This window comes from Homarus americanus, unplaced genomic scaffold (assembly GCF_018991925.1).
Source record: "Homarus americanus isolate GMGI-L3 unplaced genomic scaffold, GMGI_Hamer_2.0 scaffold16430, whole genome shotgun sequence".
Lineage (NCBI taxonomy): Eukaryota > Metazoa > Arthropoda > Malacostraca > Decapoda > Nephropidae > Homarus > Homarus americanus.
In genome coordinates, this window is record NW_024729259.1 from 6,501,375 (window position 1) to 6,515,270 (window position 13,896).

Below are 13,896 nucleotides of genomic sequence, written 5' to 3' on the forward strand. Positions count from 1 at the left end.
CACCTGAGATCCCCTGTCCGAGAATTGCTGTTCGACACCACAACCGCATCCAGCCCATACGTGCACGAACTGATCGCTATAAGAACAGCCCAGTCCCAACCATTGTAAAAATTATCAATAACATGTAATAAATCAGTGTATTCACTCCCAGTAAACACTGCTCCCTACACTGTCACTATGTTGAAATGAACTGTATTTTGAGCTGATCCCCATCTAAGTTACTATATGTCTTATTTGTGTCACTTATGTCACTTGTATATTATTTGTAATTCGTAACCCATTCCCCAAATATGTAACTGTATATTTTCAGCCTTCTGGCTGCCAAGCTCTTTCAATAAACCGTTAATTATTATTATTATTATTATTATTATTATTACACACACACTCTGTATATAAAGGAAAGGAAAATTTTGCCTAAAATGGAAATTTGTAGGTGATGAGTAAATTTTAATATTCTGTAATGTTCTGTAAAAAAATTATCATTCCATTATCATAAGAAAGTACATATAGTATGTATAAAAGTTTAATTTCACTTAATTCAAATTGAGTTGAAATATTTTTTATTATTATTATCTTTATTTCTGCTGTTATGAATAATAATATTATTTTTTGTACCAAAGTAATCTTCATGTAATGTTCTGGGAATTTTTGGGCTTTGCAGTTGGGTACCAGCCAATCAAAACCTGACAGGTTAGGCCTGCGAGGTATGTAGTTTGTGGGTGTAGTGTTGTTGGCACGGAATCGGTTTATGGAGGCACTCACTCTGTGGTATAAGTCTCAAATAATATATTTAATTGTTCCATAAAGCTTTTTATTGGTCTGGGTAATATATTAATGCTGGCTCATTATAATCTTTATTTACATAACATTTATTATTGCCAAATGCTGTTCTGTGACATTCTTTTAAGTTTTGCAGTCTGCTCGTATAAATACTGTAGTATACTGGTTTTGAATTTTTTAAAATATCTTGATTTTATTGTTATTACTTTTATTTTGGACTAAACTTTTCTCTCAGTTTTCAACATGAAACTAACCTTTGACTTTTATACTGATAATCAGTAAAATGTAGGTTTTAATATATTGTAGTATAGATTTGTACAACACTCATATACTGGGTAACTTTGAATTTTCTTTTACTGTACTTGAAAATTATTCAGATCTCCTAATGATTTTGTGTGTTAATCTTAAAACACAATTCATCTCATTGCATAACTTGATAATTTTCTGATAATGAAAAGTTTACTCATCTACCAACAACTGTATTACAGAGTCAAAACCGTGTGGTCATGCCAGTAGGTCCGTCAACTTGAATCTGGTGAAGAAGGCACTAAAGCAAGGTCAGGAGATTGGTGAATGCACTCAGTGTCGCAAGGGCCACCAGATACAACTGAAAGATGAAGAATGTAATCCTGTCCTGGTAAGTGCTGAACTTTTATGACTCATGGTAAAACATCAAAGTCATCTTTAAGTGACCTTTCTTTATTTATATAGTATAGTCTGCATTTACGCGGTTTTTGTTTACGCATTTGGTCATTTACGCTGTGCCTTGCCAGAATGAAAATGCTTTAATACGCGGTAAATTTGGTCATTTACGCTGCGAGCGGCTGGAGAGGTCCAGACCGCTGCGCCATTTTTTACCCATGCGATCCATTCTTGACCACACGCGGGAAGCGGCGCGGTGAGTGGTGCGCACTAGGCCGCTCTTACGTTATCGCTGACGTCATAGGGCATATCAGACTGTGATTGGGCTACGCGTCCTTACCACCCATGCATTCCCTCCGCCACTAGCTGTGATTGGTCTAATGTAACATGACGTGCCCTGCCATCAGAGGGTAGAAGTCGCTGATCTAGCCGGGCCTGTCTCATTGTTCTCAGTCCGCGTATACAGTTCTCTCTTGTGCCCGCTATTCCCCTCACAACTCACAATGGCTTCTGCGGGACCCCCACCACCAGAGAAAAACATTGAATTACCTGGACCAAGCCATGATAATGTGAAGGAAATCATCGAGTTGGGGGAGAAAATTAAGCTCATCCTTGACAATGACCCAAACAAGCATCGGTATGAAGTGTCTAATAACCATCTGACGAAAGTTATGGAGCCGTATATCCAGATCTATCTCGACAACATCAATGCTAGTCGTCAACGTAGTATTGAGGACTTCCTCGCCCGCAACCCACCACAACCACAGCCAGCCCAAGTCAGTGATAGTGATATTGACAGTGAGGATATGGACTTTGAGGGGTTTGTCTGGTAGGCCCTGCCAACCTCTGCGAGTAGTGAAAGTGATTCACCGGAGGGCAACTAATCTGCCCTCTGCCTCGGAACCAGCCGCCATCCAAGTGTGCCGACCCATCTTTTCTACTAACGTAAGTGTTAAGAAACCTAATATTATTGATATTTCTCTTAATTATTAATTGTGTGTGCATACCATCATAAAATTAAGATGTTATTTTTACTACAACGTACGTATTGTGTCTGAAAAAGTGGAGTTTGGGGGTCGGCCCAGTCTCTTTTTCAATTAATCTCATATGTTCTGTTATTTCATTTACGCGTTTCTCGTTTTACGCAGGCCTCTACGGGTTCAATTGGCCGCGTAAATGCAGACTATACTGTAATCCTCTTCTGGCCTCTATGAGGACATCTACCATACTTGTCATTGGCACCTTATTGTATTGTATTTCTAGTGCCATTGCTCTCCCTCACTTTCCATTGTATAATTTTTTGTTTTATATATGTAAGTTAATCATCACTAGCTTCAATTTCAGGAATTACCTTAAATCCCATATGATAACTTATGGGATATAAGTTAATTTTAGGATAACTGTATTCAGCAGATTAAATAGGAATCACTGTAATATGATAGATGGTGCAGTTTGCAGTTAGTTATTATATATTGTATTTGCTGAACAAATCATTTGCTTCTAGATATTAGCCCTCATTAATTCCAGTTGTTGATGTGTTCATTGTGAATAAATTGTTTCTTCTATCATGTATGTAGTTAAAGTATTATCTGGTATGTTATATGTTTGCAGGATTCCTACGAACCAGTAATTTGGCTGTGCCTTTATTGTGGACATCAGGGTTGTGATCGCAACACACAAGAACAACACTCTCTTCTCCATTACCGAACTCCACGCTCTGACCCTCACTGCCTCATACTCAGCACCCAGGCTTGGAATGTGTGGTAAGCTGACTGATGACTTGTGATAGAGGACATATAAATGTGATCACTTTTTGCAGTTCATCATTCTCATTTCTTTCAAAATAATTTCTGTAGTGTTTAAAGATACATACTAATGTGATTGACTTTTAATGCCCCAAGAGCCAGGAGGCCCTCTCGTAGCTTTATTATGCCAGTCATCATATATCAGACTGAAAGCTATGGTTTGCCATCTTGTTTGGTCCAGTCTGTCATCTTTGATTCAATTCCTCACCAAATAACATTGAGAGCAGATGTCCACAGATTAGTTCTCCACTGGACTGTTTGTGACACATAGGTATTTTGGAAGGAACTGCAGCAGTTCCTGGTGTTATTAGCTAATAAGATGTTTGTTGTTGTGGTTGATTATTCTTTTTGACCCTTCCAACTCAGAACTAGTGATGTAAAATCTCAGTAGTATGGTTTATGCCATTAAAAACAAGTTTTGGGGGAAATTGATAAAGTAAAACAAAATATTCGCTGTGTGCTGTCTCGTCTGCCCTGGGGGCTTCAGAGATGTGATCTTGGAACTGGAAAACTTAAAACTTATCTTGTGCATGAGAGGGTTAATGCTGATCAAATTTGAAAAGGTGTTCTGATACTGTACCTAGAATTTCATTGATAAATCAGTGAAGTAATGAAATTTATCTGTCAGGTAAATAAACCATATCACGTTGGAAAGAAATAATTTGTTTTATGATTTCATTTCTACATGGGAGTCTTTGCCCATATTGTATAAAATTTGTGAAGGTACAAAAGGTTCTTGAATCTTGCAATTTTATTTTACTTAATGGTCCCATTACAATAGATTTGTTACTTTCTCCCAGGTGTTATGACTGTGACTCAGAGGTTCATCAAACTAGTTCCAAAAAACTTCATGAAATTGTAGAATATATTAAGAGGCAAAAAGATATGGCACCACGGCGCTCAGCCACCACAAGACCTGTTGTTAGTAAGTAACGAATGTTTTGTATCAGTAGATTTAGGAGACGGGTACATGGCTTTGTTTATTAACTTGCCTTTGTCTCCAAATGGGCACATCATCTTAGCTCTGATCCAATCATCCACTTCCTTTAAATTTCCCAATCTCTCATAAACGGCATCTTTTTGTTTCCTTTTATTCTTCTATTATTACTTCTCTAGCTGTACGTACAATTTCTATGTTCACCTGTAAAAAGTGAAGAAAAGCTAAGGCTGTAGCACATGCATCATAGTTGATTGTCACTTGTTGGGATTAACAAATGTTAACTTCTTTTGTTAAGATTGTACCTTACAAATGAAATGCAAAACATTTATCACACTTGATAAGCATGATCACCTAATAATAATTATGTTACTTAAGATACAATAGTCCATTGTGATGTATTTTAAGGGGAACTATAAGTCTGCTTTAACATTAAAGCAACACGCTACTCACGTCAGACTTAACAAAAATAATAATTTAAAAAACCTTGTTTGTTTTCAGAAAACTATCACATTGTGACTTATCTTAGAGGAAATATAAGTCAACTATGGTAATACATTGAGCAGTTTGAGTTTTTCTTATTTAAACCATTAGAAAAAACAAAAACAGTACAGTTAGGTAATCATTACTAAGAAAAATATATGAAACATGTCTTACAATCACTCATCTTCAAGAAAGTTTATGTAATGACACAAATTTTACTGTAGTCACCTTTTTGTGAAAAGGTCACTTATGTGCTTTTAGGAAAATTAAAGTTATAACTTGCTCTAGTCACCAGACAACTTACACATGATTAACTAACGTGAAACATAGTTCATTTTGAAAAAATATAAAGTTTGTGACTGGAAAATAAGTCTGAAACATGCTATTTGTGAAACATTGGTCACCATATTCTACAATTCCCAGATTTTATATACAGTGCGTGATCATTTATAATATTTAATTACCTGCTTGAAAACAGGTTACCATGACTTTCTTTCTTGGATTTATATTTCATGTCAAGATTAACTGTACAGTACAGTATACTGTATCCAACTACAGTACAGAAGAAAAACATAATTTGTACCCCTCTAAATCGAAATCACTCATAATGTGTAAATTTTTGTTGTTCAGATAATAATAAAGTAATTTTTTTTTCATGGGAGGTGTCCCTCATATTTCATAAAAGCTTATAATTCTTAAGGGCTAGAGCCTTTATTATTTTGAATTATAGGATTTTTACTGTATTGTTATATAATAAGATCTAAAGTAAGTGGTCCAGTAATGCTATTTAGTTACTTGAAAGAACATGGTGAGCTTTATTGTCCTGTAAAGTTTGTAGTTTTATGTGGATTAAATATGTGATTCTCTGTCTCCAGATTCATCACATTCATGTGGCCCAGATTCTGGTTCAGTCACTGTTGCCAAAGGTTCTCTGTCATCTTTTGATGACAACTCTAAAGCAGCTAAAAACCAACGGAATGTACAAGCCAGTGTTCTTGCATCTTTACCAAAAGTAAAGGTAAGCTCTTTATGTTCAGTTTGATTTCATTTGGCACCTCGTTAATTTGTACTTCAAGTCACATTCAGATCATTCACACAAATTTCACAAGGGAAGTGCAATAATGGGTTCTGCATGAGGCTTTTATTTTGTCAGACATGAGGTTAGTGTGTGGGCACAATGATGGTACACTGGTTATGTCATCATCTCATTTGCCAACGAAAATGACTTAAAACATCTAATTTACCTTCCATATTAATACTTTTTATTGTTTTTACTTGTCAGAGACACATGTATTACTTGCTGGGCATATTCCAATGATTATTATATGGTGACAAGGTTATAACAATGAAATAACATTAACACCTCACTTAAAACAATTTTCCCATATAAGTTTTAACCAGGGCTACAGGTGTACCCTGTAAACCAATGTCCCATTAACTACCACTTATTATAACCAACGATTACACATTGGGGCAATACCCCGCAAATTCCCTTGACTACTCCGTTGATCCGATGATTGGGGAAGGAACGGCAGAGCTGTTTTGAATTTGTGGGCGGTGGTGTGATGTGAATTCTTGCCATGAGAGGGCTCTGCGTGCTGCCTCTGACTCAGTCCTGTCTTGCTGCATGTGTTTACACTTTGCCCATTGTCTCCGATTTTGTGTTTTTCGTTTACTCTGTTGTTTCCGACCTTGTGTGTTATGCAATCATGCCTAAACGCCCAGGCGATAGTTCCTCTCGTTCTGCCCTTAAGGGATCGCACAAGTCTGTGAGTCTTACTGTCAAGCTTGATATGATAATGCATAATAAGAGTGGTGATGGACAGGGCAAAGATTAGTAGAGACTTGAACTTGCCATCCTCAAAGACGAGGAAATTACGAGGCAGCTTCTGGTGAGTGTGAGTCCCTCTGCATTCACTGGGCTTTGTGACCCTGATGACCCTTCATCCAGTAAGCTTACCGCAACCAACTTGTTCCTCCAGCCTCTGGTAGGAATGCAGAGTCAATGCTTCAACACAGGTAAATAACAGTTAATTTATGCTTGCATTCCTTATTTAATGCTTATTATGCTTGCTTTATATGTCTGCTTTATTATCTTGTTTGACAATGCATGACTGATATATCAAGGGTAGATGGGAGTTTTTGGGGGAAGGCCAGTCCCTAACCTCCCGAATTTGTTATATTCTTACTGGATTAATTGCTTTGATAACTGTCGATTCACTAACTGTCAACTTCACAGTCCGCATATGTGTTGGTTATCAGGATATACCTGTCTCATCATAACAAACAATGTAATTTTTATTTATTTATTTTTATTTTCAGGGTTTAAGCAACTTAGGAAATACATGCTTCTTCAACTCCGTAATGCAGAGTCTCTCGCAGACACATTTCCTTACCCAGTTACTGGACGTTCAGTGCCAGAGTGGTCAGCGGGTGTACCTCCCTGGTCGCCTAAAGTCTTCAGACATATATTCTGAAGGTAAAAGTAATGGGGAGCTCTATCAAGAGAAATACATGACAGAAAATGGTCGAGTTAAGCAGAAACAAAAAGAATATGTACAAGGAAATGAAGATGAAGATGATGTCGAGTTGGTGAGTGTTTTATTCTTTTTAGAGTTTTTTCTTTTTAATACAGTCAACCCTCGCTTTACTCGGTCCCACTTTACGCGTTTCCATGTTTACGCGGTACCCTGCCGAAACCGGAATGCTCACTTTCCACGGTGTGTGTACCCTTTTACGCGGAGAGCGGCGTGAGCAGGGTGCGCACAAGGTCGCCCAGTCATCAAAACATTACCGAGTTCTTCACCCGCCACCCACCACAGCCGGGCCAAGTCAGTGATAGTGATAATGATAGTGAGGATATGGACTTATATGGACTTTGAGGGGTTTGACAAAGAGGCCCTGCAAGCCTCTGTGGTGGATAGTGATACAATTGATACAAGTGATACAGGTGAGGGCCAATAATCTGCCCTCTGCCTCAGAACCAACCCCCCATCCCCGTGTGCCCAGCCATCTTTTCTACTAATGTAAGTGTTAAAAAACCTAATATTATTGATATTTCTCTTAATTATTAATTGTGTGTGCATACCATCATAAAATTAAGAAGTTATTTTTACTACAACGTAGGTATTGTGTCTGAAAAAGTGGAGTTTGGGGGTCGGCCCGGTCTCTATTTCAATTAATCCCATATGTTATGTTGTTCACTTTACGCGGGCCGCCGTGGGTTGAATTAACCGCGTAAAGTGAGGGTTCACTGTACAGGCAACCCCCGTATTATGGAATTCCGGGTTACGGAAATTCGCCTTTACGGAATTTTGAAATTATGATAAAATTGTAATGCGGACAAAAAACTCGCCCTTATGGAATTTGGGTAAATTTTTCCAACATAAAAGTTGCAATATATAACAAAGAAATCCACCAAAATTATAAAATTTATTTGTGTGGATTCTTAGTGGTAACTTCAAGAAGGTTGGAGGACCGCTCACCTACCCAGCAGCCACCACAACAATGGCGCTGCTCAGTTTGAATTCTTCCCCAGTTTTTGTTCAGTTATGCATCTGTGTTACTGTGTACCCTTATTCAAGATGAGTGGAAAAAGATCATCAAGTGAAAGCAGTGGTGATAAAAGATTCCATAAAGGAATTATGTTGGACTATAAACATGATGTTTTAAGAAGGTCACTCCCAGTAACAGATGGCACCACTTCACCTCACCACCTCTTTGAGTATTCAAAATTTTTTCTGCTGAGTTAAATTCAAGTGTGTGCATTTATTGTCATGTTACATCATGAATAAATCATTGTATGTGTCTATTTTAATTCATATATGTGTTACGTTTTTGGGCATCAAAAAATATTTCTCTAGGAACTCATCTCGATTTATATAATGGTACGGTAGTCAATGAGTTGATGGGAAAAATGGTTTTGTGATATACGTAGAAAGATTTTTAGGAACTGAACCCTTCCATAACCTAATCTAACCTAACCTTATGGTTAGCTTAAGTGAGAGGTTAGGTTATATTATATTATATTGTATTATATATTATATTATATATATTATATTATATTATATTATATTATATTATATTATATTATATTATATTATATTATATTATATTATATTATATTATATTAGGATGGCTGGTGTAGATTGATACACAGTTAAGTGGTCCTGTTCTTTCTTTTTTTTAACTTTGGTTGGCCTGTTTGTAAGTTATTTTGCAAAATTACCAATATACATGCTGGTAATTTTGCAAAATAACTGATTTCACAAAAAAAGTAACATACCGTATACATTATCACCAGTGCTGAATAATCTTTCACTTTCCACTGATGATGGTGGAGAAGAAAGATTCTTGTTTGCAAGGAGACTTAATGTTGGAAGTATATTCTTTTTGGTTTTCCACTAATCTAAAGGATTTCTATCATGCGCTTTCAATTGTAATGTCTGGTGTCTGTCCATTTCAGCTCTGACAGTTGAAGTTGTTATGCAATGTCTCTTAGTAGAACTCCTTGGAATTGATAATTATTCTATAGACTATGAATGATCACTGTCACCCTCTGTCAGTAACTGGTCTAAGAATTTATCAAAAGCAAAGTCACTAAAGTCATCTATTGCATAAAACACTCTAGGTTCTGCACTTCAGTTTCACTGGAGTGTGCACTGGTATGTTCACACTCTTCCTCTTTTTGTATAGCTTGCTTCCTCTTCTCAAGACAGCTGACCATCGCTTTCTGTAGGTTAACTTCATGCATTTTAGACTTCTCATCACCTTCAGGTAGAGACAGGGTATCCTTCTATCTTGAATCAAGATATGTTGCCAGTATTGAGTTGTCATTATCAAGATGTCTATGAAATCTGTTCTCCATTGATTCCTTGATGACAGTGAGAGTACTGCCTAACCCAGAAAACCAAGCATTTGCTGATGCTTTAGTTATGAACATTTCAAGAAATGTCATTTGGGGGATTATCTTTGAAACAGTGCATGATGTTTTCCTCAACCGACCAGTGGTCTTGTGGAAAATTTTCAATCCAGTAGAGAGATTCCAATCAGGTTCCATTTGTTTGCATCAAACACAGGGAGGTTGGGGGCTTCAACGCAGTAGTTTCCAGTGGCAGTTTTTTGTTCAAATATGCGGTCTAACATGAAATACGTGCTGTTTCAACAAGTGGGGACATCTTGTACTTGTATTAATATTGTGCATTGAACAAATATAGAATGTGTTTATTGACCACAGATATTTAATATATGTTGGAGAAAATAAGATTGCTAGTTGCATTCCATATCTGTAATAATGGAAATGGATAGTTTGGACTGCCAGAGATGAAAATTAAAGAAATAAAATTGTGAAAGTATTGGCTGAAAATTGGCCAAAACTGATACTGATGCTCAATAAATAGGCTGATACCACCGATACTGATACATTGGTACATTCCTACTATGTTATGTATGTATCTTTTCAGAAACCTCTGGACTTAATTCTTCCTGAAGGTGGAGGACTGACACTTGCTACTGCAGCATTCCTCAAAGACATGCATTCAATTGGCAAAAATCCAACTCTAAACCCTGGTCATCTGTTTGGCCAGGTCAGTGATGGTAGATCTGTGTTTATTGTGTTTGAAAAAAAAAACAACATGTGAAGTACAGTACAGTGTTGAGAATTAAGTTGACCTTTTTTTTTTCTATCATTCTATTTTGCATGGGGTGACTTGAAATTTTGTTTTACTAAATGTCTTTGACCACTATAGTGTGTGTGTGTGTGTGTGTATATATATATATATATATATATATATATATATATATATATATATATATATATATATATATATATATATATATATATATATATATATATATATATATATATATATATATACTGTATATAATTTTCTTCTCCTTTATTACTTTAATGTTCCTGAGGACATTTGATGTGCATGATATATTCCCTTGTTGTTGTTCTGTAATTTGAGAATTAATTATAAACTAACCATAGGTATCCAGCACTGTTGGGACTTGGAGTGTACAGGATTGTAAATTTTCAAGTACATCTGTACAGTATTATGAAGAAGAACTTTTTCCTATTACCACTTCCCTCTGAAACCAAAAGGCATATCTGCATTAAAGTTAATCAACTAATAAGTAGAATTTCCTAACAGAAATCAAACACATTTAATATATAACATATACACCAACCCAAACCTGATCTCTCTCATAGATTTTGCAGTATTTTTTTTTAGTTTAATTAGTTATCGTTTGATTAGGCTATGTCATTGTCATCATAACTGGATTATTCTCACCATGATTGTAGAGCTATGGATCTCTTGGTAAGCCTGTTTCACCTTAGAATTACAGTGAGTTCTGCTATAACGCGTGTTTTGATAACGCGAATTTGCTCTAACGCGATTTATGAATAGAGGAACGATATTTGTATAACGCTTGTTTGTTGTAACACGATTTTTGCTTACTATTTCTCCAATTTTGTGTTATTAACTGTGAATATGGTAAAGAAGAATATCGCCAAGAAGCGTTCTGGTGATCGAATTCCCGGTGATGATCGTAAAAAAAAGGATATAACACTTGAAGAGAAGCTCGATGTTATCAACCTCAAAATCACCCTTCTCCCCCATCAAGTTATATTCATATTTTTTCAAGGTAAAGTGTTACATTTACTGTACGATTTCATTATTAGATATGAATGTAACATTTATTTAGACTGTGCTATCCTTTGTGTTAGGCTAACTACAAAGTTTTTTCGATTTCGAGTAATCTGCACCTAACCCTATTTTCTCCATAAGCCCTGTTATTTCTATTACGTGATTTTCTATAACACGATATTTTACAAGAACACAACTATCGCGTTATAGCAGAACTGACTGTATAGTTTTTTATTCTCCATTGTTCAGGCAAAATTAGCTGTATATTATAAATATTAATGATTCATAGAAAGCTTGGTAGTTATCATCCACCACTAAATTGTTTTATTTAATTCCTAAAATGCTTGTTAGTGCCTCTACCTCTACCATATGTCCTCATAATTGCCAGTTAGGTCAACTTTTCACTGGTGCCACGATGTAATTTTCTATAACCTTTTGGGTGCATTTTTCTCTGTCCTAAATTTAAACCTTTTTGCCGTTATTTGATATAGTGTGGATGTTTTAATGTCAAGTAATGCTTTTTTGTGTGTGTAATTTATCATAATGCATAAATAAAGATATAATATTATGGTAAAATGCGCTGTTTCTGACATTTCTTTTTGAGTTGGTAATGCGTAGCTGCACAGCATATATTTAAATCTGGATATTTTTTTTTAATCCCTATATAGATTGACCCTTTGTTATCTGGCAACCATGGGACATCGGTCGTGCTGGATGATAGAAATTCCCATTAAATATAGAATTGATAATTAATGGTGCAATAGCCTATGCTACACTTACCCTAATGCATCATCATACGGATTTGACATCATAGTGATTGAATTTAATAAATAAATAAATAAATACTGTATGATAATATTGTTTTAATAAATATATACAGTATTAAATTAATATTAAATGAAAAATACTATATGGAGAATTCACACATCCTAGGCCACACTGTCATCGTTGAGCACCTATAATCTTGAAGGTATCACATACCGGGTAAACCTTATTAGCATTTTCATTTTAGCATAATTAAAAAAATATTGCTATCACACAAGCCAAAGCTACAGTACACTTGCTGATTTTGGCACCATTGCAGTTAAAAACAGTGAAGGCAGATGTTATAGACCCTGTGATGATTGCTTCTAAGAGCTTGGCAGAGAAAGCATATATGGACATTACCATGTTTGGCAAGAACAGAAGGATAGGTTACTCCGTTGATTGAGGAACAGGACACAAAAACAAGAAAACCTTGACTGCTAGGGAATGCCTAGCACTCACACTTCATTATTTAGCTACAGGGATATTTTGGAGACTGTAACCCCTGTAAAATTGATGGGATAACTGATACTGCAGGTGTAGGCAATTGGGGAGCATGTCGTGTCAAGCAGCCACAAGACGTAAACAATAGCATTGTGATGTCAAGTCGGCTATTATTTTAAAATTAGGTTTGCTTAAATAAAAGTAATATCTATTTTCCTTATAAAAATACATGATGCAGTTTAATAATATACTGTATATATTTTTACTGATAATACCTTTCACTTTGTCACAAGAGGTTTTGGGAAGAAATCCTTGAGAGTTTAAATTATCATCACGTAGTGGTGTTTCCCATACAGGTATCAACATTTACATATTACAATACAGTACAGTACAGTACAGTACAGTACACAAAAATAAATATGTTCATGTATGTATTGGAAACAAATATGATATACAGATACAGGTACTGTAGTACATGTAGCTACTGTACATACATATGTACATTTTGCTATACAGTACTGTACTATAGAGTACATATTTTCTTAATACTTATTATACATATGGTTTATGTAATAATGGTTGAACTATTATATGAATACATAATGCATAATTTCAAGGAAAACATAAATATACAGGTATGTCTCAAATATATTATAGCCTCCAAGCAAGTAGTGGGTGAAAAATGATTTTATACCAATTAATCTTGTGAATAGCAATGTGTGACGGGTTCTTGTGCATTGTGCAGTGATATGTGACAGGTGACTGAGGCCGTGGTGAAGGGGTTAATTACAAGTAAAGTACTGTACATTACTGTAGTCATTCAAAAAAGTACTGTGTTGTAATTAGTTACAAATAGATTGGTGAAAAAACTCCTTTGGTACTGCATTTTATTACAAAAACTTAATTATTTGCATACCAATGGAACGCAAACATGCTGAACCATGCACTATATGAGGGACTCCAGACCGTGTACATAAAATAGTTTTGAGAGAAAATGGTCTCAACCAAAACTCTGTGATCAAAATGGCCCCAACCAGAGCAACCCCTAACTAAACCTCCTTTGGTTTCAAGATTAAATGGCCTAGTTCAAATTTTGTTTATACAGTAGTACAGCCATTCTGGTTGTGGCTATTTTCTCCTGTTACCCATGCAGTAAGGGGTTTCAATTACTTGACTGTTCAAGTGAGACTGAACAAGAAAACTGTGTAAATTGGGGGCTGACTGTACATTCCCCCCATAAAGTATCATTAGATTTTCTGTCACCACAATTTGAAAGGCTTTGATGTGATCCCCAGTGCATCATCATAAGTTTTTATGCCTGCTTGCTATATCAGCAACAGCTAGAGAT

General features: G+C 35.8%; 1 protein-coding gene across 1 annotated transcript in view; it reads left to right on the forward strand.

The window, feature by feature from the left end:
* The window catches only part of LOC121866549 (ubiquitin carboxyl-terminal hydrolase 16-like), a 91,467-nt gene that overhangs the window by 39,688 nt on the left and 37,883 nt on the right, over positions 1-13,896 (forward strand). The window contains exons 5-10 of the mRNA XM_042366316.1: positions 1,269-1,417; positions 3,034-3,185; positions 4,028-4,152; positions 5,523-5,665; positions 6,970-7,239; positions 10,110-10,232. Of these exons, the coding sequence (XP_042222250.1) occupies positions 1,269-1,417; positions 3,034-3,185; positions 4,028-4,152; positions 5,523-5,665; positions 6,970-7,239; positions 10,110-10,232 (962 nt within the window). The remainder of the gene's footprint in view (positions 1-1,268; positions 1,418-3,033; positions 3,186-4,027; positions 4,153-5,522; positions 5,666-6,969; positions 7,240-10,109; positions 10,233-13,896) is intronic.